Consider the following 27,936-nt stretch of genomic DNA (forward strand, 5'->3'; position numbering starts at 1 on the left):
AATGGCCTCCTTCTGATGTAGACAAAACACACACACACACACACACACACACACACACACACACACACATGCACGCGCACACTTTGGTGGCTGGTTGTGTGTAATTGCTTTAATGTGTGTGTGTTGTCTACCTCAGAAGAAGGCCTTTTGGCTGAAAGCTTAAAAAGTCTTCTATCCATTCTTAGTCCTGAGAATTTGAAATGCTTGAATTTACTGACTGTTTGGTTAGCTTATGACAGCAAAATTTCAATTTTTCAATAGTCCTGTATAATTGCAGTCTGTTTTCTGTACAAGTAACAGGAAACCGTCTGCTCCCTATATTTACTTGTGCTACGTTCAGAATTTCTAACAGTGTGTTCCAGTTAACACTGTCAAAAGCTTTCTCAAAATCTACAAATGCTATAACTTAAACTTAGTTTTGTACTTCTTAAACCTACCTTCTAAGATAAGTTGTAGAGTTGGTATTGCCTCACTTGTTCATATATTTCTCCAGAACCCAAACAGATATTTTCCAAAGTGGGCTTCCATCAGTCTTTCCTTTCTTCTGTAAATAACTCTTGTCAGTATTTTGCAACCACGACTTATTAATCTGATGGTTCACTAATATTCACAACTGTCAGCAGCTGGAATTATTACATTCTTCCTGAAGTCTAAAAATATTTTACCGTCTCATATATCCTGGACATCAGTTTGGATAGTTCTGATATGGTGGGCTCTCCCAAGAATCTCAATAATTCTGAAGGAATATCATCTACTCCAGGCACATTCTTTCTACTTATGTCTTTCAGTGCTCTGTCAAATTTATCTTGTAAAATCACATCTACCAACTCATCTTCATTTACTTCCTCTTTTGTTTTTATAGTATTGTCTTCAGGTTTGTTTCACCCCTAGCTTTCTTTCCTCACCTATTCTGTCTGTCCATTTTAGTTTTAATTATGTTTCTATATAACCATTTTTCAAAAATGTCTTCTTTCTTTTTGACTGTCAGTGATTTGCTGCCATACAATACTACACTCCTGATGAAACACTTACCAATCCTGTGTCGTAGTTTTTTTGGTACTCGTTGTTTTGTCATCAAACATTTCACCTTTTCAGAAACTCGTGTAACCATAGATATTCTGCTCTTTATTTACTCCAGGCAGCGTCCATTTTTTCTTCAAACTTTCCAAGTACTAGGACTTTATTTGTTCCAAGGTCTTTTCTTCCAATGCTAGTGTTATGAATCATTCATGTTTTCCAATTCTCGAGACTTTGATATTTAATGTGTTTGTTCTTGTTCCCTACTCTTTTTCCCTAGTTTTATTATCTTCTCCTCCATAAATTGTAGTTCTTACTCTAATTCTACCAACATGGCTTGATTATCTGCATAATTAATTGCCTATATCCTTTTTCTCCATTTGTTACATCTCACGCTTTTCTGATGCTTTGTTTGTTGTGTAATCAACATTGACATAGTTCTGCAACACAGAAGTCATGAACTTGGGGTCTGTTTTACCATGCATGCCATCTGGATACTCTTTCCCAAGACTGGTTTCCCAGAAATTTGTAACATGCAGTGTGTATAGGTCTTATCAATCACCTAGCCCCAAATTGTGGTAATTTTTCCTGTCCTGTTCTTCTTGTTCGTCTTTCCATTTCATTTCTTTGTTTTATGTTTTTCTACCATTTTGCTTGTGCTTGGTCTACTTCCCCTCCTCTTGACTTGTTTACAGCACATTGCCACCCGTCTATGGTTTGCCTGATTTGCACAATACTATGTATGTTGGTTCAATATTCACTGGTTTTTCAAATCTCAGCCAGTACAGACAATTCTGTTCTCCTACCCACCTTCTCTGGTGAGTTCTCTTTTCCCGGTAATCTGAGTGATTTTTTTCTGCTTTGCTAAGTCTTTACCATTATCTTTTCCTTCAAACCTTATCTCTCCTGCGGAACAGGAGCATGTTCAAAAAATTAGCAAATTTACACTATTCTAACTAGCACCCCACTCCAGCTATGCACTGGTAGTAGTAAGTATCTACTGCCAGACAACTTGTCTGGTGTAGTGCTAATAAATTATGTTGTTGTTGTTGTTGTTGTTGTTGCTGTGGTCTTCAGTCCAGAGACTGGTTTGATGCAGCTCTCCACACTGCTCTATCCTGTGCAAGCCTCTTCATCTCCAAGTAATTACTGCAACCCACGACCTCCTGAATCTGCTTAGTGTATTCATCCCCAGGTCTCCCTCTACAATTTTTACCCCCCACACTTCCCTCCAGTACTAAATTGGTGATCCCTTGATGCCTCTGAACATGTCCTACGAAGCGATCCCTTCTTTTAGTCAAGTTGTGCCACAAATTCCTCTTCTCCCCAATTCTATTCAGTACCTCCTCATTAGTTACATGATCTACCCATCTAATCTTCAGCATTCTTCTGTTGCACTACATTTCAAAAGCTTCTATTCTCTTCTTATCTAAACTATTTATGGTCCCTGTGTTATAACCTTTAATCCCCAATAATTGCGTAGATATTCAAACACACTCACTTAGAAACAATAGCTGGTTACATGATAACAACTCAGTATCTCTCATTCGACTGCTGTGCCGTGACATGCGGCCAGCGCCATTCATAGCTAGGTGGCGCTCCCGCGCTCAGCCGAGTTGCGGAGTGCCTCTATCGCCGTTTGCGCGTACTGTCGTGGCGGCACTGTTAAATGTTGTGGCACTGTCACAACACTTTTCCCCCCTTGAAAAAAAAAAAAAAAAAAAAAAAAAAAAAAGCACTCACTTCCTTGGAGACATGGACAGTGCGGAGACATCCATGGCCTCTTGTGAGGCCCCAAGAAGATCCCGCGGAGAGACACGAGAGTATGGTCGAAAATGTCCAGGATGGAAGCTCATGCGTGGAACGTGCCTCCCGGACGAGATGATGGGTGAAAACTCCGGAGCAGCATCCATAGGTGTTGTGGACTAGAGATGGGCAAAACTGTTCTTTTCAGAGATTGGATCAGAACTATTCACTCCCTGAAATGAATTAGCTCTTTTTCATGACTCACCACTCATTTACAATAGAAAATAAACGGAAGGCACATTGCCCTTTAAACTTGGTTTATTCCAGTACTATACCTGTATTTTGATCTTATTTGATCCTATTTTGAAGTAACACAGATAATGAGTAAGAATTTTGTATTGTTTATTGAAATTTCCACGATATGACAAAGTTTTTGATTATTGATTTATTTTGCACTATCGTGGTTTTTTGGGTGATCGGAAAATGTTGTAACTTGAGATTTACATTAACAATATATTTGGCTATAATGTATTAAAATTTCATTAACCTCATACAAATACATCGCAAGCCATATATTTTTAAAGTGAACGTTTCCTTCCGAAGAAGCCTAAAATCGCAAAATCCGTACCAGAATAAGAAAAAAATATATAAATTTGACTGTAAAACGAAAGTGCTGCATATAGCCTTACGCAGAATAAAACAAGGAAAATATTGGTGTATCACATTTTGCGATACGTTTATCGGTTCGCTCGTAATTAAAGCGTAAATTCGAGTGTCCATAATAAAAATCCTATAGTAAGAGGAGTCATCAGGAACCTAATCTAATGAGTTTAAACAAATAAAAATAAAATAAAAACAATTGATGTATACATAACATAATAATGTAATATACATAGCGGTATTACTACGAAGAACAATATCCAGTAGAGACGGACTCCGATGCAGAGGCGCTGAGTCGAGTAGGTCGAGCCGCGAGCTGTATTACTGCGTGAGCTGAGACCGCAGAGACCAGAGTGACACCTGAGTCGCTTTGCTCAACGCTCTGGCTAGAGTCGAGACGGTGGGGTGAGCGTTGAGCGGGCGAGTTCCGAGGGTGGGGGGAGCGGTGAACTCACCCGCTCCGAGACAAATCGTCCGTTCCCTTGCGAGCAGGTTGTTGCAAGTAGTTCCTTTGTTATCCGCTAGGTGGCTCTCTGTCCTGTTGCTCGCATCAACTGCCCAGAGGGCAGGACGTGCGACTGAAACGATCGCCGACAGAGTGCGATGCGAAGTTAAGCTGCTGCACGCGGCAGACGACGCACAGAGATGGCACGGCATATGTGAAACACAAAATCCAATGGGGCACTGCACAATGCAGGCAGCCAAGGTAGAAGCAGGGCAGAGGCCGGCGCTGGCTGTGTTGTGTGGCGTGCACTGTGCTCTGACCAGCAGAGGCGCTGCTGATATGCTCCGTCTCTCTCTCTCTCTCTCTCTCTCTCTCTCTCTCTCTCTCTCTCTCTGCCGTGGGAAACGTTTGGAGCTACCGTTCTTTTTTTCTGAATCACTGATTGTTCACTCCTTTGAAAGATTCAACTCTATGAATTAGTTCAAGAGCGGATCCCCCATCTCTATCGTGGACCTGGGGGTGTGCTCCAGCGAGATGGGTCCCGGAGAAGGCGGCGTCGCGACTGGGGCCGGTTCCGGCGTACTCGGAAGCGGTAGCAACGTTGGCTGCATCAACACGTACGGTAGATTGGCAGCAGCGACAGGACTGGCTTCTCGGGCTGGTGGAGGCGAAGGAAGGGGCGGTGGCACCGGCGTGGCCACCACTCGTGGGCGCATCTGGTCATAATGGCGAACAACCATGCCGTCGTCCGTACGTATTTCACAAAGCCGGCGGCCGTGAAGAGCCTTGACCACCCCTGGAATCCATTTAGGGCGAAATTCATACCCTCGTGCCCACACGTCGGTGCCCACCGAGTATTTTCCCGCACTAGGGGACACAGTACTAGGCCTGACAGGGTGAAGCAGGTGCAGTAGAGTGCGCGGTTGGCGGCCATGCAAAGTTCAGCAGGGCTGCGATCACCCAGAGGCGTGAAGCGATAAGAATTCAGAAATTGCAGCAGAGCGTCATCTGTGGAAAAATCACTAAGGAATTTTTTCAACTGGCTTTTGAAAGTGTGGACAAGGCGCTCGACCTCCCCATTCGATTGCGGATGGAAGGGTGGTGCTGTAACATTATGAATCCCTTGTCCAGTACAAAAATCATGGAAGGCCTGCGAAGAGAACTGAGGGTCATTGTCCGTGATGATCATGGATGGAAGACCTTCTAGCGCAAAGATTTTGGACAAAGCCAGCGTCGTCGCCGTAGTGGTGGGCGATGGACACCGAACAACAAACGGAAACTTCGAGAAGGCGTCAATCAACAGTAGCCAATACGAGGAAGGGGCCGGCAAAGTCAGTGTGCACCCATTCCCATGGCTGCGCCGGATCAGGCCACGGAGAGGGCATTGTACGAGGTGCAGCCAGTTGTTGAGCACACTGACCACATGCAGCAACCATGTGGGCGATGTCCGAATCAATACCAGGCCAATAAACGTGCCTGCGGCCAGGGACTTAGTCCGAGAAATCCCCCAATGGCCTTCATGCAACGGTTTGAGAACAGCTTTACGAAGAGAGTCTGGCACCACGACCCGTGGAGATGCGCGATCCATGGCCGGAATAACAACACCATCACGAACAGACAGACGAAGGCGCAAGGCATGGTAGTTGCGAAGGGGATCCAATGCCCGTCCCTCGGTCCTGTCCGGACATCCCCGTTGAACAAAACCGATCACCTGAATCACCTGACGCATGACCGTGTCCCGCGCAGTAGCCGACGCGACCTGCGAACCTGTAAGTGGAAAACCCTTGACCGCACGACGTTCTTCCTCATCAATGTGGAAACAGAGTAGTTCATCACGATCGAAAACCGGGTTGGGGCCCATCGGCAATCGCGACAATGCGTCAGCGTTGGCGTGCTTGGCCGTGGGGCGATAGTGAATCTCATAATGAAAACGAGACAAGTATAAGGCCCAACGTTGCAGGCGGTGAGCTGCCTTATCCGGAAGCGACGCCGAGGGGCTGAACAGAGAGACCAGCGCCTCCTTTTCGATTTGAGAGTAACGCCGTTGCGCATCGTTGAGGGTCTTGGAAGCATAGGCGATGGGTCGTTCCCACCCATCCTCATACCGATGGGCGAGAACAGCCCCTAGGAAATACTGTGACGCGTCAGTCGCCAGAACCAAGTGCTGACCCGGACGGAATGTGGCAAGACAAGGCGCCGACTGCAAATGAGCCTTCAGGCAGACAAAAGCCTGCTCACACTCGTCGGACCAACAGAAAGGGACGTTCTTGCGTAACAGCTGATGCAGAGGATGAGCTACCGCCGCCGCGGATGGAATGAATTTGTGATAATACGCAATCTTGCCTAGAAATGCCTGAAGTTCTTTGACCGTAGACGGCCAGGGTAGACCGTTAATGGCTGCAACGTGCTGACGTAGAGGACGTATACCCTCACGGGACAAGTGGAAACCAAGATACACAATGGAGGGTTGGAAGAACTGTGACTTGTCCAGATTGCACTTCAACCCAGCCGAATACAAAACCCGAAACAGTGAACGCAAATTGAGAAGGTGCTCCTCAGTGGAGGCCCCCCGTGACAACAATGTCATCCAGATAGTTTATGCAGCTGGGAACGGAAGCCGTGAGCTGTTCCAAAAACCGCTGAAAAATGGCGGCGCGCTAGCGACGCTAAATGGTAACCGCTGGTACTGATACAACCCACAAGGAGTGTTGATGACGAGAAATTCCTTGGAAGAAGCATCCAACGGCAACTGATGGTACACCTCCAATAAGTCAAGTTTGGAAAAGAACTGGCCCCCAGCGAGCTTGGTAAATAACTCCTCAGGACGGGGAAGAGGATAAGTGTCAATGAGGCTCCGAGCGTTGACGGTGGCTTTAAAATCACCACACAATCGCAGACTCCCGTTTGGTTTAGAAACCACCACAATTGGCAATGCCCATTCACTGGAGGAAGGAGAATCCCTGAAGCTGTTAACCTGTCTATCTCAGCCTTGACAGGTGCACGCAACGCCACCGGAATAGGGCGTGCCTGGAAAAACTTAGGGCGAGCTGTAGGTTTAAGAGTAATGTGGGCTTCAAAATCCTTGGCACGGCCCAGACCAGCAGAGAACACGGACGAAAATTCAGAACACAATCCATCCAGCTGTTGATATGGAATATCCTCAGATATGAGGTGCACATCATCATCAATGGAGAACCCGAACAGCTGGAAAGCATCATAACCGAACAGGTTTTCAGTGCCCGCATGATCCACCACATAAATCGTGAGGGGCCTAACAACAGATTTGTCGGCAGTGGAAGTATCAAACTGGCCAATGATAGGAATTTTCTGTATATTATAAGTTCTCAGATTTCGCGTAACTGGAGACAAGGGAGGGGAGTCCAACTCCAAATACGTGCGAGAATTAATGAGAGTTACTGCAGAGCCAGTGTCCACTTGCATGCGAATGTCTTTATCCACAACACGAACAGTAACAAACAACTTATTTGTTTGAGAAAGCACACAGTTAACATCCATGTCCGATGCCTCGTCCTCACCGACAGGAACTTGAGGGGACTGACACACAGAAGCAATGTGGCCTTTTTTCCTACACGAATAACACGTGGCCCAACGTTTTGGACATGCGGCCCTGTCATGCTGTACGAAACAACGTGGACAAAAAGGAAGTGTGGAACGAACCTGCTTCCGTGGTTGCTGTTTTCGCTGCAAGCATTGCAGCCCCTACGCGACGTTGTTTACACGAGTGAACCGCCGCCACATCTTCGTTCTCCTGTGAAACAGGCAAATTGTCTGTATCGAAAGTTGACTGTACAGCGCCTACATCACACCACGCGTCTATTTGCGCGCCTGCAGCGTGAGACACTTCAAAGGATTGAGCGATGCTTAGAACATCCGACGACGACGGGTTTGGCAGTTGTAGGGCACGTTGCCGAACTTCTTTATCAGGAGCAAGCTGTAGAATAGCATCCCTAACCATTGAATCAACATAAGACTCATGATGAGTGTCCGTAACAAACTGACATTTCCTACTCAGACCGTGTAGTTCCGCCGCCCAAGCCCGGTAAGATTGATGGGGCTGTTTACGACACCGGTAGAACGCCACTCAGGCAGCAACGACGTGGGTGTTTTTGCGGTAATAGTTAGACAATAAGTCACACATTTCTTGGAAGGACAGGGAGGCAGGTTCCCACAGAGGGGCTAACTGAGATAGCAGCTGATAGGTCCGTGGGGAAATCCAAGATAGAAATAACGACTTACACATAGGAGCGTCGACAACACCGAAAGCCAAGAAGTGTTGCCGCAAATGCTTCTCATAATCCTCCCAGTCTTCAGCGGCCTCGTTGTAAGGAGGGAATGGAAGTGGAGAAGAGGAAGACAGACAATGAGTAAGTGACGTCGACAATGCCTGAATAGCAGCCGTCAGCTGTGTTTGTTGTGCCTGAATAGCAGTCGTCAGCTGTGTTTGTTGTTCAATGAGCACTTGCATAAGCTGTTCCATGTCTGCCCCGTCACGAACACACAAATCCACAACGCAGTGAAAATATCCGACCTCGTCGCCAAAAAGTGTTATAACCTTTAATCCCCAATAATTGCATGGATATTCAAACACACTCACTTAGAAACAATAGCTGGCTACATGATAACAACTCAGTATCTCTCATTCGACTGCCGTGCCGTGACATGCGGCCGGCGCCGTTCGTAGCTAGGTAGCACTCCCGCACTCAGCCGAGTTGTGGAGCGCCTCTATCGCAGTTTGCACGTACTGTTGTGGCGGCACTGTTAAATGTCATGGCACTGTCACAACACCCTGTTTCACTTCCATACATGGCTACACTCCACACAAACACTTTCAGAATCGTCTTCCTGACACCTAAATCTATACTCGATGTCATCAAATTTCTCTTCTTCTGAAACACTTTCCTTGCCATTGCCAGTCTACGTTTTATATCCTCTCTACTTCAGCCATCATCAGTTATTTTGCTGTCCAAATAACAACACTCATCTACTAATTTAAGTCTCTCATTTCTCAATCCAATTCCCTCAGCATCACCTGATTTGATTTGACTATATTCCATTATCCTTGTTTTGCTTTTGTTGATGTTCATCTTATATCCTGCTTTCAAGACATTGTCCATTCTGTTCAACTGCTCTTCCAGGTCCTTTGCTGTCTATGACAGAATTACAATGCCATCAGCAAACCTGAGTTTTTATTTCTTCACCATGGACTTCAATACCTATTCCAAATTTTTCTTTTGTTTTCTTTACTGCTTGCTCAGTATACAGATTGAATAACATCGGGCCAATGATAGGAATTTTCTGTATATTATAAGTTCTCAGATTTCGCGTAACTGGAGACAAGGGAGGGGAGTCCAACTCCAAATACATGCGAGAATTAATGAGAGTTACTGCAGAGCCAGTGTCCACTTGCATGCGAATGTCTTTATCCAGAACACGAACAGTAACAAACAACTTATTTGTTTGAGAAAGCACACAGTTAACATCCATGTCCGATGCCTCGTCCTCACCGACAGGAACTTGAGGGGACTGACACACAGAAGCAATGTGGCCTTTTTTCCTACACGAATAACACGTAGCCCAACGTTTTGGACATGCGGCCCTGTCATGCTGTACGAAACAACGTGGACAAAAAGGAAGTGTGGAACGAACCTGCTTCCGTGGTTGCTGTTTTCGCTGCAAGCGTTGCAGCCCCTAAACGACGTTGTTTACACGGACACTCATCATGAGTCTTATGCTGATTCAATGGTTAGGGATGCTATTCTACGGCTTGCTCCTGATAAAGAAGTTCGGCAACGTGCCCTACAACTGCCAAACCCGTCGTTGTCGGAAGTTCTAAGCATCACTCAATCCTTTGAAGTGTCTCACGCTGCTGGCGCGCAAATAGACGCGTGGTGTGAAGTTGGCGCTGTACAGTCAACTTTCGACATGGACAATGTGCCTGTTTCCCAGGAGAACGATGATGTGGCGGCGGTTCACTCGCGTAAACAACGTCGCATTGGGCCGCAATGCTCGCAGCGAAAACAGCAACCACAGAAACAGGTTCGTTCCGCCCTTCCTTCTTGTCCACGTTGTTTCGTACAGCATGACAGGGCCGCATGTCCAAAATGTTGGGCCACGTGTAATTCATGTAGGAAAAAAGGCCACATTGCTTCTGTGTGTCAGTCCCCTCAAGTTCCTGTCGACGAGGACGAGGCATCGGACATGGATGTTAACTGTGTGCTTTCTCAAACAAATAAGTTGTTTGTTACTGTTCGTGTTGTGGATAAAGACATTCGCATGCAAGTGGACACTGGCTCTGCAGTAACTCTCATTAATTCTCACACGTATTTGGAGTTGGACTCCCCTCCCTTGTCTCCAGTTACGCGAAATCTGAGAAATTATAATAAACAGAAAATTCCTATCGTTGGCCAGTTTGATGCTTCCACTGCCTACAAGTCTGTTGTTAGGCCCCTCACGTTTTTGTGGTGGATCATGCGGGCACTGAAGATCTGTTCGGTTATGATGCTTTCCAGTTGTTTGGGTTCTCCATTGATGATGATGTGCACCTCATATCTGAGGATATTCCGTATCAACAGCTGGATGGATTGTGTTCTGAATTCTCGTCCGTGTTCTCAGCTGGTCTGGGCCGTGCCAAGGATTTTGAAGCCCACATTACTCTTAAACCTACAGCTCGCCCTAAGTTTTTCCGGGCACGCCCTATTCCGATGGCGTTGCGTGCACCTGTCAAGGCTGAGATAGACAGGTTAACAGCTTCAGGGATTCTCCTTCCTGTTACCTCCAGCGAATGGGCATCGCCAATCGTAGTGGTTTCTAAACCAAACGGGAGTCTGCGATTGTATGGTGATTTTAAAGCCACTGTCAACGCTCAGAGCCTCATTGACACTTATCCTCTTCCCCGTCCTGAGGAGTTATTTACCAAGCTCGCTGGGGGCCAGTTCTTTTCCAAACTTGACTTATCGGAGGCGTACCATCAGTTGCCGTTGGATGCTTCTTCCAAGGAATTTCTCGTCATCAACACTCCTTGTGGGTTGTATCAGTACCAGCGGTTACCATTTGGTGTCGCTAGTGCGCCGGCCATTTTTCAGCGGTTTTTGAAACAGCTCACGGCTTCCGTTCCCAGCTGCATCAACTACCTGGATGACATTGTTGTCACGGGGGCCAAAACTGAGGAGCACCTTCTCAATTTGCGTTCATTATTTCGGGTTCTGCATTCGGCTGGGTTGAAGTGCAATCTGGACAAGTCACAGTTCTTCCAACCCTCCATTGTGTATCTTGGTTTCCACTTGTCCCGTGAAGGTATACGTCCTCTACGTCAGCATGTTGCGACCATTACTGCTCTCCCCCGGCCATCTACGGTCAAAGAACTTCAGGCGTTTCTAGGCAAGATTGCTTATTATCACAAATTCATTCCATCCGCGGCGGCGGTGGCTCATCCTCTGCATCAGCTGTTACGCAAAAACGTTCCTTTCTGTTGGTCCGACGAGTGTGAGCAGGCTTTTGTCTGCCTGAAGGCTCATTTGCAGTCGGCGCCTTGTCTTGCCACATTCCGTCCGGGTCAGCACTTGGTTCTGGCGACTGACGCGTAACAGTATTTCTTAGGGGCTGTTCTCGCCCATCGGTATGAGGATGGGTCGGAACGACCCATCGCCTATGCTTCCAAGACCCTCAACGATGCCCAGCGGCGTTACTCTCAAATCGAAAAGGAGGTGCTCGCTATCATTTATGCTCTAAAAAAGTTCAGCGTTTTTTTGTATGGTTCTAAGTTTCACCTCATCACCGACCACAAGCCGCTGGTCTGTCTGTTCAGCCCCTCGGCGTCGCTTCCGGATAAGGCAGCTCACCGCCTGCAACGTTGGGCCTTATACTTGTCTCGTTTTCACTATGAGATTCACTATCGCCCCACAGCCCAGCACGCCAACGCTGACGCATTGTCGCGTTTGCTGATGGGCCCTGACCCGGTTTTCGATCGAGATGAACTACTCTGTTTCCACATTGATGAGGAAGAACGTCGTGCGGTCGAGGGTTTTCCGCTTACAGGTTCGCAGGTCGCGTTGGCTACTGCGCGGGACACGGTCCTGCGTCAGGTGATCGGTTTCGTTCAACGGAGTTGGCCAGACAGGACCAAGGGCCGGGCATCGGATCCCCTTCGCAACTACCATGCCTTGCGCCTTCGTCTGTCTGTTCGTGAGGGTGTTGTTCTTCTGGCCACGGATGGCGCATCTCCACGGGTCGTGGTGCCAGCTTCTCTTCGCCAAGATGTTCTCAAACTGTTGCATGAAGGCAATTGGGGGATTTCTCGGACTAAGTCCCTGGCCCGCAGGCTAGTTTACTGGCCCGGTATCAATTCGGACATCTCCCACATGGTCGCTGCGTGTGGTCAGTGTGCTCAACAACTGGCTGCGTCCCGTACAATGCCCTCTCCGTGACCTGATCCGGCGCAGCCATGGGAACGGGTGCACGCTGACTTTGCCGGCCCCTTCCTCGGCACTTATTGGCTACTGTTGATTGACACCTTCTCAAAGTTTCCGTTTGTGGTTCGATGTCTGTCGCCCACCACTGTGGCGACGACGCTGGCTTTGTCCAAAATCTTTGCGCTAGAAGGTCTTCCATCCACAATTGTCACAGACAACGGCCCTCAGTTCTCTTCGCAGGCCTTTCGTGATTTTTGTACTGGACAAGGGATTCATCATGTTACAGCACCGCCCTTCCATACCCAATCGAATGGGGAGGTCGAGCGCCTTGTCCGCACTTTCAAAAGCCAGATGAAAAAATTCCTCACTGATTTTTCTACCGATGACGCTTTGTTGCAGTTTCTGAGTTCTTATCGCTTCACCCCTCTGGGTGATCGCAGCCCTGCTGAACTTTGCATGGCCGCCAGCTGCGCACTCTACTGCACCTGCTTCACCCTGTCAGGCCTAGTACTGTGTCCCCTCGTGCGGGAAAATACTCGGTGGGCGCCGACGTGTGGGCACGAGGGTATGGATCTCGCCCTAAATGGATTCCAGGGGTAGTCAAGGCTCTTCGCGGCCGCCGGCTTTGTGAAATACGTACGGACGACGGCATGGTTGTTCGCCATTACGACCAGATGCGCCCACGAGTGGTGGCCACGCCGGTGCCACCGCCCCTTCTTTCACCTCCACCAGCCCGAGAAGCCAGTCCTGTCGCTGCTGCCGATCTCCCGTGCGTGTCGCTGCAGCCAACGTCGCTGCCGCTTCCGAGTACACCGGAACCGGCCCCAGTCGCGACGCCGACTTCTCTGGGACCCATCTCGCTGGAGCACACCCCCAGGTCCACGACACCTATGGATGCTGCTCTGGAGTTTTCACCCATCACCTCGTCCAGGAGGCACGTTCCACGCACAAGCTTCCGTCCTGGACATTTTCGACCATATTCTCGTGTTTCTCCGCGGGATCTTCTCGGGGTCTCCCAAGAGGCCATGGATGTCTCCGCACTGTCCGTGTCTCCAAGGAAGTGAGTGTCTTTTTTTTTTTTTTTTCAAGGGGGGGAAAGTGTTGTGACAGTGCCACGAGATTTAAAAGTGCCGCTACGTCAGTACGCAAACACGGCGATAGAGGCGCTCCGCAGCTCGGCTGAGCGCGGGAGCGCCACCTAGCTATGAACAGCGCCGGCCGCATGTCACGGCACGGCAGTTGAGTGACAGATACGGAGTTGGTAGCATGAAACCCACTATTGTTTCTACGTTTGTATATCCGCGCAATTTATTTGTGAATTAAAGGTTATAACAGAGAGGACCAGGGAAAGATGGGTAGGTGCATTAGCAGAGAGTGGTAAGCAAAGAGGGTGGGAGACAAGACTGAGCAGGATGTGATAGGACAGAGGGTATGGAAACTGTAAGGTGGAGGGTGTGGGGGCAGTATGTTACTGTAGTTTCAGGCTGGAATAATTACGGGAGCGGAGAATGTGTGAGGATATTTCCCATATGTGCAGTTCAGAAAAGTTGATGGTGGAGAAAGGATCCAGATGGCTCAGATGGTGAAGCGGCCATTGACATCAAGAATGTTATATTCAGCTGCATGTTGTGCCACATGGTAGTCTAATCTTCTCGTGGCCACAGTTTGGTGGTGGCCATTCATCCTGATGGATAGCTAGTTGGTAGTCATACTAATATAAAAACTTGTGTAGTGATTGCAGCAGAGCTGGTAAATGACGTGGCTGCTTTCACAGGTGGCCTGGCCGTTGATGAGACAGGATAAACCTGTGACATTACTGGAGTAGAGTGCTAGGTGGGTGTATTGGGCAGGACTTGTACCTCAGTCTTTGACAGGAATGTGATCCTTATGGGAAGGGGTTGGGATTGAGAGTGGCAGAGGGATGGACTAGGATGTTGTGGAAGTTGTATGAGTGCTGGAATACAACTTTAGGAGGAGTGGGAAAGATCTCAGGTAGGTTGCCCCTCATTGCAGGGCGTGATGATAGGTAATCAAAGCCCTAGCGAAGGATGTGGTTCAGTTGTTCCAGTCTGAGGTGGTAATGGGTGATGAAGAGGGCACTCCTTTGTCGCTAGTTCTAGGGGATGGTGGGAGGATTGAGGTTGTGAGGGGAAATGGCACAGGATATATGTCTGGGAGATAGTGACTGTCTGTGAAGGCCTTCTTGAGACCTTCAGCATACTGCGCAAAACAGTTCTTGTCAGGTGCCATCCCTGGGTGGCCAGGCTGTGTGGGAGGGATTTTTTTGTGTGAAAGGGATGGCAGCTGTCGAAATGCTGGTACTGTTGGTGGTTGATGGTTTAATGTGGACAGAGGTGCAGATGGAAACTTCAGAGTGCCCATGGCTGTGCAGCAGATTTATTAGTATACATTCCTATCGAAGGAGAAGTAGTTGTGGGTTAGGATAAAGGTAGTAAGGTCTATGAGGAATGATGTAGTGGCAGCCTGAAGGACATTGGGAAAGGTAGTGTTCAGCAGCAATAAGACCTTGGGCATGAGAGGTGTTGGTGTATAGGGAGGTGGCATCAACAGTACTGAGTGGTATCCGGGAGGTAAAGGGGTGGGGATGGTGGAGAGTCAGTGAAGGAAGTGGTTGGTATCTTTGAGGTGGGAAGGTAGATTATGAGCAATTGGTGGGAGGTGTTGGTCAATGAGTGCGGAAATTCTTTCAATGGGGGCACAATAAGCAGCCACAATGGGGCGTCCAGGATTGATGGGTGTGGCACCATCCTTTGCCAGCCTGCTAATAAGCTGTGTGAGGAGACATTCCTTGCCTCTCAAACCCCCAGCCTAGTTCAGGTTCATTGATGATACCTTCCTGATGTGGACTCAAGGGCAAGCCACCCTATCTTCATTCCTTCAGAAACTGAACATCTTCTCTCCATCTGCTTCACACGTTCCTCCTCAACCCAATGTGCTACCTTTCTAGATGTTGACCTCTTCCACTTTGATGACTCCATCTGCATCTCTGTCCACATTAAACCCATCAACCACCAACAGTGCCTACATTTTGTTACCTGTAATGACAAGAACTCCTTTGTCCAGCAAGCTGAGGGCGTCACCAACGCCTTCACAGACAGGCGCTATCCTCCAGAACTAGTCTGCAAACACATCTCCTGTGCCATTTCTGCTGACAACCCTAGTCATCTCACCAACCCCAAGAACCAGCCATCACCCAATATCACACTGGACTGGAGCAACTGAACCACATCCTTCACCAGGGCTTTGATTACCTATCGTCATGTCCTGAAATGAGGGACATCTTACCCTAGATTCTCCTCACTCTTCTTAAAGTGGTTTTTGGTCACCTACCCAACCTCCACAACATCCTAGTCCATCCCTATGCCATTTCCAACCCTAACCCCTTGCCACAAGCATCATAAACCTGTCGAAGGCCCAGGTGCAAGACCTGCATAATCTACACACCCAGCACTTCGTACCCCAGTCCTGTCACAGGTTTATCTTACCCCATCAGGGATGAAAGTAGCTATGTCATTTAACAGCTCTGCTCCAATCATTGTACTGCTTTTCATATTGGTATGATTACCAACCAGCTATCCACTAGTGTGAATGGCCATCGCCAAACTGTGGCAAGATCAACGTAAACTACCATGTGGCACAACATGCAGCTGAACATAACATGCTTGATGTCAATGGCTGCTTCACTACCCGAGCCATCTGGATCCTCCCCTCCACCATCAACTTTTTTAAACTATGCAGATGGGAGTCATCCTTACAACACACTGTCTCCTCCTATAATTATCCCAGCCTCAATCTACACTAACATGCTTTCCCCACACCCTCCACAGAACAGTTTTCATGCCATGTGTCCTATCACCTCCTCCCCAGTCTTGTTTACCACTCCCTTTGGTTGCCACCCTCTGCCAACACACCCACCCATCTTTCTCTATTCCTCTCTTGTTTCACTCAATTTTCCAGCTCCCTACCCCACAATCTCATGATGCATTTGATGGCATTCTAGTTGCTGCACACTACCTCAGACAGCAATCCTCTTGTTCCCCACCCATACACTGCCATCTCTTCCCCTTCCCCATCCCATCTAGATTACTGCTTCCATCCCACATGGTAGTTGCAGTCTGGTCCAAGCTGCCGGAATTGGTGGTCATGTGTGTGTCAAGTGTGCTTGCTTGTGTGAATGTACATTGTGTGTTTCTCTTTTTCCCGTGAAGGCTTATGTGTAAGTTTCTTTTAATTGTGTCTGTCTGCAACTTAGCATGTTACCTTTGTGGTAAGTAGCAATCTATCTTTTCCTACATTGTCAATATTCCTACATGGAGTTACTTCTTTCTTTGGTAAATTGAGGAGATAACAGAGCAACAATTTTCTAAAGCCGGAGAATAATTGTTTATTTTTTATTGCATCTGGCAGCTGATCATTTATGTGATTCTCACTTCATCCTCTTATAACTGATTTTGCTGTGCCTGTGCCTTAGTTCAGAGCTGCATAAATACAATTTAGAATGATTGTATTATGCGTTGATGAATTCAGTATTTTTGAAAGTCTTTTATCATACCACTTATGATCCTTTTGTGAAATAATCTCTGTTTTCATATTTACTTTGATCATAAACTTTTATAAATAATGTACTTTTGTTTGCTAAAATCTGACCTTATGTCAATATTCTGCAGGGAAAATGTTGACATTTGGTGTCCTGCTCACAAAATGGCCCCGGTAATGCAATGATTTAAGTCTTGGCAGTAATCACATAGTGTCTTAAAAATTTTTATTCCTTAATAAATGATACTGTATGTACATTTTCCTTCCTGGATGCATGCCTGCAAATGAACTTCTTAACAGTTGTTATACTTTTAGTTGTTTTGGTGTGTTTTTAATTTTATGCCAGTCCACGAGACATAAAGCAGTGAAAGGTTCAAAATGGCAGCTTTTACTTTATTGGTTGCTATATAAAACCAACTTTTCATAGTTCCAGTTTGACCATAAGAGTGAAATTAACCTCTTTTTTATGTTAGCCATAGTAGCTTTTCTTGGTCACTGAGACGGTGAATCCACATTTTGCATCACAGCTTCATTTTCAGGACTTCAGGTGGCAATTGAAAACCAACATGTCTGCTGCATAAGTAACATAAGGAAGCCCAGGTTGGAATATCAACAACACACACACACACAAGCAAGCAAGCAAGCAAGCATGCTTCAAGCACATTCCATTCTGAGCTGCTGGAGCTGGAGTTGTAATTTATGAGGTGTATAGTGTGTCGGTAAACTGAAGAGTGAGCGAGCAAGTCCCCACTCTGCCTACCTCTCTACGTCAGAAGGTGCTTCTACAAGCTGTTTCACAACGTGGTACTGGTCCTGCCATGGTGCATGCTTTAAATCTTGTGGCGATGCCATTTACAGATACGTCCCGGCAGCGTTTATTTCAGATAAATGCGTTAAGGCCATAAGGAATACAATAGATTGGTAGCTTCTTCGGAAACACAACATTATAGAGTAAATAATATTAACATAGGAACAGAAGTCAGGATTCTGCTACAAACGAAGAACCGAAAACCTGTTCATGTGAATGTATGTTCCTCTACTGCTGTTCGTAGAATGAACCCCATATAGTGCAATCAACCTATAGAATTTAAGGTTTGTTATTACTTTTTATTACTACTTAAAGGTAGGAGTTTTCTTCGAAGGGCTGTGTTGAAACAGAACAATTCTAGCAACACGAAGAGTTTTTAAAAAGTAATTAGAAATTAATAATTTCGCTTGTTGTATTAGTCCAGTTCGCACTACTTTGTTTGTCACTCTCTTTGTAAACATGTCTGAATAGTACCTGTACAATGTGAAGCATATTGGGTATTTAGTCTATTGTCGGCTGTCAAAATTGTTACATGTGTTTTGGTAATATCAATGATTATTTGGTTTGTATATAGATTAGAGAATCTGTATTAAATTTTCTTATAAGGACAGAATAAACTGCATCAAATTCTTAGAAACATTAAACATTGCTTGTGGTGAGTCTGCTATGAGTAAAACAACAGGTTACAAGTGGTGGAAACATTTCAAAGCAGACCTTAAAGGGCAGTGGCTTTACAAACATAGATGAGATTAAAAATGTGTCCTTAAGATAGCATTAAACTATCCCAGGGAAACAGTTCCATAAGTGTTTCCTGAATTGGAAAAACACTGGCATAAATGTGTAGTCTGTAATTGAGAATGTTTTGAATAGTATCAAAGATAGAGATTTAGTGATAGAATATATTCAAATGCTACTGTCCCATAAGCACATTCTATTAGCAAAAAGTTAATTAATTTTTGCGTGAAGTTCTTAAATTATTGCTGTTTTTGTACAACTAGTGATAAAGATATTTATTGCTTTGGACCATATTTGACTGCATTTATCTTCGAAAACTGTTTATCACTTTTACTACCATGTAGTACATTCCTACCAAGAGAAAATTTGTAGCGTATGGACAAAGGTTTGAAAGCATACATATCACATTTTTTAAGAAATGATTCATGGTCATGGTTTGAAAGCATACATATGGTGTTTTTTTAAGAAATTATTCATTGTCTGTTTACATACATCATATTGTAGAGGTCATCATCAACAGTGTCACTGTCATTATCGTCAACATTGTCACTATCTAAATTAATAACTAGGCCGTCTAGTAGGCCTATGTCTTCAGTAATCCCATCCTTATCCCAGTACTTTCTTTCAAGTCTCTCTATGCAGAGGCAGTATGCACTCCAGTCATCTTGACTTATAGTTTCAAAACCTGTAACAATTGGGACTAGTGTTTCTATATGCATTTTTTTGGTTACTGTAAAATTTAGTTCGCAATCAGAAACGAAAACTCAGAAAATTGCTACATACCTTCTTTCACCAACTGCAATAACTTTGTCATACAAATATCTTCAAGAATATTTCTTCCTCTGATGAAATATTTGAGTTTTTCCCATGCCAATTCAATTGGATTTAAGTCACAGTTACATGGTGGAAGCTACAGCACCGTGTGTCCATGAGCTTCAGGTATTTTATTAGTTTCAAATACTTTGTCTTCCGGCTTATGTTGTTTCAGTAAATCAAATAATTTGGTTTTCTCACTAACAAATCAGCTTCCACCTTACTTTTTAATAACCAATCAATCATTTCCCTTTTATTCGAGAACCTATTTGCAGCTTTGTTATGCTTGTTCTTGTGATGTCAAGTGTTGTCCATAACAGTAACACAGTCAGGTGGCTGATGCGGAATTAGTCAATACTGAATTTGAAAAATTTTTGTAGTTTATTTGCCCATGGTAGACCCTTGTTGCATATCCCGCTTTATAAATTAACAGCGCGTTGGATAAAAGCCCATCTGTCGATCCAGTATTGACCACAATAATCCTATTGCTTCTGCTAACAGTGTCCATAAAGCCATCAACGTCAGGACCCTGCTAACATTTGATATAAGTAATGTTGTTGTCCGCCTAAGTTTCATTGATATAAAAGAAATTTCTGCCTCGCCCCCTTAATTTTGTCACTTGGATCAGCACTTATATCGCCAGTCAATTATATCCTTTCTCTCTACCAGAATCTTTTGTTTACTTACAGATTATTTCCAGCAGTGTCTTGTGTAAAACATCCTTCTTCTGAAAAAAATGGATTTTTTGTTTTATGGCAGTAAGTAATTTTCGTAATGTTGGCACTATTTTTTGATTTATGTTAAAGTCCTCCATCATTTGTCGAATGACCAATTTTGTGAAACTGCCTATAAAGATGGGTTTTGTCCCAAAATTATTAGTTTTCCTTTGTGGCGATTACAGTAAACCGTGTGGTTTATTTTTGTGTTCCTTTCTTATGCTTTGTATTATAGTGGTGAGGCTGATATTTGCATAAATTGCAGCCCTTTAATTGGGACAGGTAATATTAGTCAACAATTCTTTTTGTGTCACATCTTTAACACACACTGTAATAACATAAGAGGCGATCGAACGCTCGTTACTCCACACACAGCTCCTCTTCTTCGTATTCTGCACATTTTGTTGCAAAGCAGGACGATTATCCATAGCTTCCGGATATCGAAATATATCAGTATGTACACAAAGTTAACTGACTGATGCTGGCAAATAAAGATCACACTAACAGAATCGACGCATATCATTGCATGCTGATCTACACCAGAAAACAGGTAATGGGCAACTGATTTTGGGTGCCCCTGTAGGCCAGTGACAGGGTTTTTCCAGGAAAGGCCACTTTCCCCACCAAAAGCCCTGCTTGTTCTTGAGTTTACAGACAGACTATACTTGCTTGGGTGAATGAATTTGTGTGTGTGTGTGTGTGTGTGTGTGTGTGTGTGTGTGTGTGTGTCACCTCATTGCAATGTCATTTGCAAGCAAGGGGTTACATTCATGCATTTTCATCATGTTGACATTACAATGAAGGCCCCTCAGAAGTCAATTGCAGCCCTGAAGATAGAGTTGTGTTTTGATATCTACATTGGCTAAAATGATCCATTTTAATGACAGTATACAGATGTTATGAGTAATTTTCCAGTAAAGAAACCATAATTAAAAATCTGGCTGTGATGATCTGAATTTTGATACTTCTTAATTACTGTGTATCAGAATTTTTTAGTTTATTTATTTTTTATTTTTCCTAAATGATGAGGCTTTTCTATTATTAATGGCAAGAAAAAGGAACGGAAAAAAGTATATTCACCATAAAATGATGACTCTTAAGAACACGTGTGTGCTTCTCACTCCTCTAATGCAAACATTGTTCTTTATGTTTCAGTCTTGGTCTTTGGTTGCAATAGTTTTGATGATATCAAGTGGTTTATTTCTTTTTACATATAAAGCCACTCAGTTCAGCTTGGAAGGTTTCATGATCACTTTGCTTGCTTCATTCATGAGGTTCGTAAAAAAACAGATTTTTCTATCATATAAATGATTCTTACAGTAGCTTTGGATGCATTTTTGCAACAGTCTTGGTGCTATTCTTTTGTCACCTGTTTAAAACATCTTTTTAAAAATATATATACATAGAGAATGGTAATCGAAATTAATTTCAGCTGGAGACCCTGCTCTCAACATAAATATAACAGTTTGTCGGTAATATTTTCCTAAAACAAATAGCACATCAGTGATTGTATAGAAAATTTCACTTGAGAAAAACAAAATTATGAGACATAGTTGTTGGCCATTACTTCAGGAGGCAAAAATTTTAGCACTACCAATAATGTAAGAAAAGATAGATTGCTACTTACAGTAAAGATAACGTGGTAAGTTTCAGACAGGCACAATTAAAAGACACTTACACATAAACTTTCAGCCAAAGCCTTCATTCACACAAGCAAGCACACCTCACACACACATGACCACCAACTCCGGCACCATAGTCTAGAATGCCATGTGTGTGTTTCCCTTTTTCTGATGAAAGCTGTTTCCGAAAGCTTGCGTGGAAGTGTCTTTTAGTAGTGCCTGTTTACAACATAGCATGTTATCTTTACGGTAAGTAGTAATATATCTTTTCCTACAATGTTGATATTCCTACCTGGAATAATACCAGTATACACATACAAAAATAAAAGGAACTATTCTAACTTTTGTTCCTATTAGTTCCTTCCTCAGGGGGAAAGGAGGACGTGTTGGCTAAGGCAAAAGAGGAGGAGCAGGCCACTCAGACAGCAAGTGGGTCCCTCTCATCCTGTGGCCTGAGTGACATCCTCTTTAGTAATGAAATTTTCATTCTGCAGTGGAGTGTGCACTGAAATGAAACTTTCTGGCAGGTTAAAACTGTGTGCCAGACCGAGACTCTAACTGGGGACCTCTGCCTTTCTGGGGCAAGTGCTCATCTGAGCTATCCAAGCACGACTCACACCCTGCCCTCACAGCTTTACTTCTGCCAGTACCTCGTCTCCTACCTTCCAAACTTCACAGAGGCTCTCCTGCGATGCTGTAGAACATTCTCTCTCTCTCTCTCTCGGCTATGAAAGCTACTAAAGTTTTCAGCAGGACTAAAAATTTCACCTCTTGGAGGTACATATTGGCCAAAAATTCAGTCTCATAATTTTATAGCACATTATTAATATCAAAGATGGCCACAAAAGAGTTAATAGCAGGTATTTGAGATAATCCATGAAGTTCAAGAAAAGCAGAAAATTTATCACTTTCAACTTTGGAGGAAGATTCATCCAAGTTACCATGTGTGCAAGTACCATTGATATGCTCCCCAATTTTGATGAGGTTCTAAAATGATTTTAATTGTTCTCATTTCTTTGTAGAAACAATGATTGTAGATCTCCTTTTCATTCTATTATACTGTGTCCCCCTGCACCTGAATTGTAGATGAGATAGCTCTCCCACTTAATTCCTAAATGGCCGCAGTTCCTCCAAACGTTTCCTCTCTTTTGCTAGACGACAGGACATGTGGTTTCGGATGGTTGTGTTTGTGTTGTCTTCTGTTGTTGTCTGTATCTATTACTGTCTGGTAAGTGGAAGTTCTTTAATTTTTATGTGATTGTAATTTCAATTTGGAGATCCTTTTCTTTATCAATACTTATCAATTTCTACTACTACTTCTACTACTGTTGTTGTTATTATTATTGCAAGTATCTATTAATTGCATTTTTGCACCATTACGACAGTTATTATGTTGATTTTGAACTAAGAAAGGTGGCGTAGTGGTTAGCACAGAATGGAGCTAATTCCTCACACAGTCATCTCGATTTAAATTTTTCATGAGTTTCCAAAAGCATTTAATGCAAATTCTGAGATGTTTCCTGTGAAAAGGCACACCCACTTTCTTTCGTATCCCCTTCTCTGAGCTTGTGTTCCTCTCTAATGACCTTATTGCCACTATGTACCAGGCCACGCCTGAACTCCGAACCTTGCCTTTTGCAGGAAATTGAAGCTGTGAGGGCACTATTTACTTCCACATCAAAGGAACAAGGATGTAATGTACATAAAAATGCAGCATAAGAACTGTTCATATTCAGAAGCACTCATGTCTGGGCTGAGGTTGCTAGGAGCACTGCTCCGTCAGGGCTTAGCACAGTGCAGGTGATCATGGAACTTCAGGCCACGAAAGGCTGGTGTACCACAGGTTGGAATGTTGGCTGGATGCCCTAATGATGTATGAGTTCATAAGAGATTGGTGTACGAGCCAGCAGAGAGAATGTTGGCAGTAGTGGACTGAGGAAACTCAGGCAATAGCTTCATGCCACAGGGCATACCAATCTCTCTCTGCACTTGCACCTAATGTCTCAAAGTTTAATTAAATACAGTATAGTATGGGCTCTGGAAACCAACTAGTTATTTGGTGAACATCGGGATCTGAAGATAGGTCAGTAAATTTGAGAAAGAAAACAAGTAAGATCAGATTGAATATAGTAATGTTATTACATGTGCATTGAGAAAAACAAGATGGAGTAAAATTAAAAATTAAAATCAGGACATATATTTTTATTAGAGAGGAACACAATTATTATTCCTTTTGTGTGTGTGTGGGGGGGGGGGGGGGGGGTTGTAGTCAGATGTAAATTTCACTGTAAACAAGAACTTTAGGTAGAGTAGCAATCCTGGTTTTGAAAGTAAACAAGCTGAATTCTGATCATTGGCTGGAAGACATATGTGGAAAGCTACAGAACTAGATAAATTACAGCAAATCCCACTACATGGTGATAATGGGAGACTTTAATGCAAGTTTAGGACAGACTAGATAATGATTTTTCATTATGAAACTCTGGGAATGATAATGGAATAACTTAGGCCATACATTATTTGAACATGCTATAAGCTTGTCATGTGTTTTACCTGCATAAACTTCTACTGTGTCTCATCTGTCTCAAATGCTTTTATAATTTCAGCCATTTTACCTGTTACACATTAGCAACAAAATTCTTTGTATTAATTTGTTGTGACAATCACACTGAAATGCCTTCGTATTGTCAACAACAAATCCTAGTCTGCTAGTGGTGTTGTTACAAGAGCTACAAACCTCACTGTTGCTGTGCTGGGAAATCTGCACTTTCTAAACTCATACTGTGCCTCATGTAGAATTTTTTTATCTATAAATATTTGACAGCTCTGCACTTTCTGCCAGCAGGTTCTAGACTGTAAGTTTTTCCACCTTTTGAGAGGCAATGGCTCTCGCCACTTTTATTTTAGGTACATCACAATTTTTGCTATAAGAAGAGTGGCGTTGGCTTCACATTTAGTCAACTAAATACTTACTTTCATAATGAATTTTTGGTTCTTCATTCAGTGTTTTTAATGACAGTTTTATTAGTTACATTAATTATGATGTGTCAATTTGCACAAAGTAATTAAGTGTGTGGATGTAATTTATTAAAACAAGACATTTTTAATGGTTCTGATCATCGATTTGCTGCACATTTTGCCTTTCATCAAATTTGGCACTTTCTAAATGTATTATCAATGTTAAATTTATGTTACATTTGTAACATAAATTATTTTATTTATACAGTAATGTAGTGATACACTCATGTATTTAATGTAGCTTTTTCTGCAATTCTAAAGCGAAAACATAAAATTTAAAAAAAAAAAAAAAATCAGTCTAATAAATGAGATCTAAAAGCACGTTGAAATAGCCCTTATGAATCAGTTGTAGAAAGTAGTGCATAGCTAGTAATAAAATGAAATAGTGTACAGTCTCTAGAATGTAGGCTCCTTCAAAGGCTCTTTAAAGAGAGAAAGAAACAGAAGTAGCCAGAAAAAGTGTAAAAAAATGAACAAAACTGTATGACATTCTAGTGTAAAGTATAAATCATGCACAGTAAAGTTCTGTGAGGATATAAAACGCTTGGACAAGAAACAGAAATCAAACCAAAAATATAATATCAAACAATGGAAAGTCCCTGTTGGAATAACAACATTATGGAAAGGATAGGTTACCACTCACCACATAGAGGAGGCCGTGTGTTGCAGACACACACAGTGAAAAACAATGCTATAAATAGTTCACCTTTCAGACAAAGTCTTTCTTCAGAAATAGAAAACTTCCAAGTCTTTCTTCAGAAATAGAAAACTTCCATAAGAACAACTCACACACCGAAGTGACCACTGTCTCTGGTTGCTAAGACCTGACTGCACTACCAAACTGGCACACATTTGTGCATATTTGTATGAGTTTTCTACTACTAAAGTATGACTTTGCCCAAAAACTGAAATAGTTCTAACATTCTTTTTCATTGTGCCTGTCTGCAACTCAATGCTTCCGCTATGTGTTGAGTCATGATCTACCTTTTCAAAAATGAAATATGTATGATTTTAGTATTTTTGATTGTCTCAGCCAGACCTGCTTTAGTGTATGTCGTTGGCAACCACAAATGTTTTCTTGCCTGCAAGTACTTATTTGTTTTTTGTGTTTACTCCTTCTGTGCAGTAAGAGGCAAAGAAATTTGGAATGATTATTTCAAGACTGAAATCACATGCAAACAGTAACTCAGAATGCCTTATTTGTATTGTCAATAAAGATAAGTTACTTCAAAGTGTATTATTTAATCTTTCAGTGGCCTTCGCTGGACGTTAGCTCAGCTTATCATGCAGAAATCAGAATTAGGTCTGTCAAATCCAGTGGACATGGTATACCATGTACAGCCTTGGATGATTGTGTCTGTTCTACCATTTGCAGTGGCTTTTGAAGGTAATTCACAAATGCATAAAAAAACTACCACTATGATACTACTTGTTAATTTTATGAGTTTTCTTGTGAACGTAGAGGTAGTTGCTATAAAACTGTATCAGCAAAAAGTCGTATAATATTAAGTATTTTCCTTCATTACAGTCACTTTTGAGAATAACTCTCTACCCAATTTGTAATGATGTTCTCAAGTATATTTGTTTTTGTGGGCTTCAGTCATTCCAATTACATGTAAAAGCTTTACTTCACCTGTCCCAAAATGTCATTCTTTCATATTCTTACTGTCTTTTCTATAGAGAAAGTGAGGTGTGATTGTAGAGCCAGGAAGAAGTAGAGGGAGGAGGGAGGACAGCCATCTGGAAACCCATAGATACTGTAATAGCAACTTGACACACAAGTTCATGTCTTGTCAAGGTGATGCCATTTTCTTACTGCATGGGCTGAAATGACCTTTACTGAAAGCTTTCAGCAAGTGAGATGAGATCACGTAGTCCACAAAGGCAGCTGTCCACATTTGTGTCCCATTCTAAGACACGGGTTTTAACTTGTTAAAATAGGATGCTTATCAAAAGGTTGTTGCTGCAATTTGCATGGAACTCTGAGACAAAGCAGCCATTTGGATGTACTTTAATAACTTTCAAATGTCTTGGCCACACTTTTTATAATTTCCAAAATTTCCTTTGCGTTTTGACATTCAGTCATTTTCAAAGACCATAAAATATGAGGGTTGCCCAGAAAGTAATCAACCACATATTTTTTCTTCAACAATTCCTTCTTGAACTTAATGATAATTACACTCACGAAAGAATGGTGTTCTATCTACACACCCTATTTTTCCACGTAATCTCCATCCTGTTCTATGGCCTTCCTCCAGCGCGAAACAAGGGTGTGTATGCCCTGTCAGTACAAATCCTGGCTTGTGGAGCCAGTGCTTCACTGTGTGAATCACATCCTCATCATCCTTAAAATGTCTTCCACGAATGGCATCCTTTAATAGCCCAAACAAGTGGAAGTCCGAAGGGGCTAGGTCAGGTGTGCCCACTGTAGGTGGTGTCCCTGACCAAATTGTGGAGATCCACCGAACCGCCTTCTGATGATCTCACCCTCCATGCCCAGTGACTAACTGTACTTCTGTTGACAGCAGATGTCCCTAGACTTTGCACAAGCATTTGTGAATATTCCCCCCACCTTCTTTCTCTGCAGTGAGAAATTCAATGATGGCTCGTTGCTTGTAACATACAACCCTTACACACACCTTTTTGGAACTGTCCTGCAGCTACACTATTAGTTGGAAGTGACGGATACTTGGCTGTCTCAGGAGACTTCAAATAATACATAAGTAATGTTTCGTATTTGTAGCATTGTTTTTGGCTAAGAAAAAAAATTCAGTGCATTACTTTCTGGGCAACCCTCATACAATACAAAAATGATTTCAAAAGATATGAAAGTATGTTACAGTTTGCCATTGGTTAGAGACACAATATAGTGAGTGGAATATGCTCTTTTAGCTGAAGTACAGGACGAAAATATACTTCAACAAAAACACATTTATTCCAGAGAATTCTACCAAAATATGCAACATCCACGATAGCAGCCAGGATAAATAGTCTACAAAGTAACATGGGTTAGAATTGAAATAACAGTTGCATGTAGACTAAGGGACATGCATAGGAGAGAACTTGTTCATTTAGCTACAAAACCATATTCTGCTCAGTGTATGATGCCTTGATGAAATGTGACCTATTTTCGTATCTTATGTGTTGTACTTATAGCTTTTGAAAATGATGGAATGTCAAAACATGTAAGGCGATTTTGGAAATAATAAAAAGTATGGTCAAGATACCGGAAAGTTATAGAAGGTGTTGGTCAGGAAGAGCCATTCAAAATGTCCCCGATACAAGGAGAAACGGAAATTGCTTTATTCGAGATTTCATACAATGTCACCATCCGATGTCTACTCATACCTTCTTTCAGAATTTGAGAACC

The 27,936-nt window shown here is 43.3% G+C and overlaps 1 protein-coding gene across 1 annotated transcript in view; it reads left to right on the plus strand.

Moving 5' to 3' along the window:
• Positions 1-27,936, plus strand: part of LOC126187627 (solute carrier family 35 member C2) — an 87,672-nt gene that overhangs the window by 34,873 nt on the left and 24,863 nt on the right. Inside the window, exons 4-5 of the mRNA XM_049928823.1 lie at positions 21,082-21,200; positions 25,820-25,953. Of these exons, the coding sequence (XP_049784780.1) occupies positions 21,082-21,200; positions 25,820-25,953 (253 nt within the window). The remainder of the gene's footprint in view (positions 1-21,081; positions 21,201-25,819; positions 25,954-27,936) is intronic.

This window comes from Schistocerca cancellata, chromosome 5 (assembly GCF_023864275.1).
Source record: "Schistocerca cancellata isolate TAMUIC-IGC-003103 chromosome 5, iqSchCanc2.1, whole genome shotgun sequence".
NCBI classification, from domain to species: domain Eukaryota; kingdom Metazoa; phylum Arthropoda; class Insecta; order Orthoptera; family Acrididae; genus Schistocerca; species Schistocerca cancellata.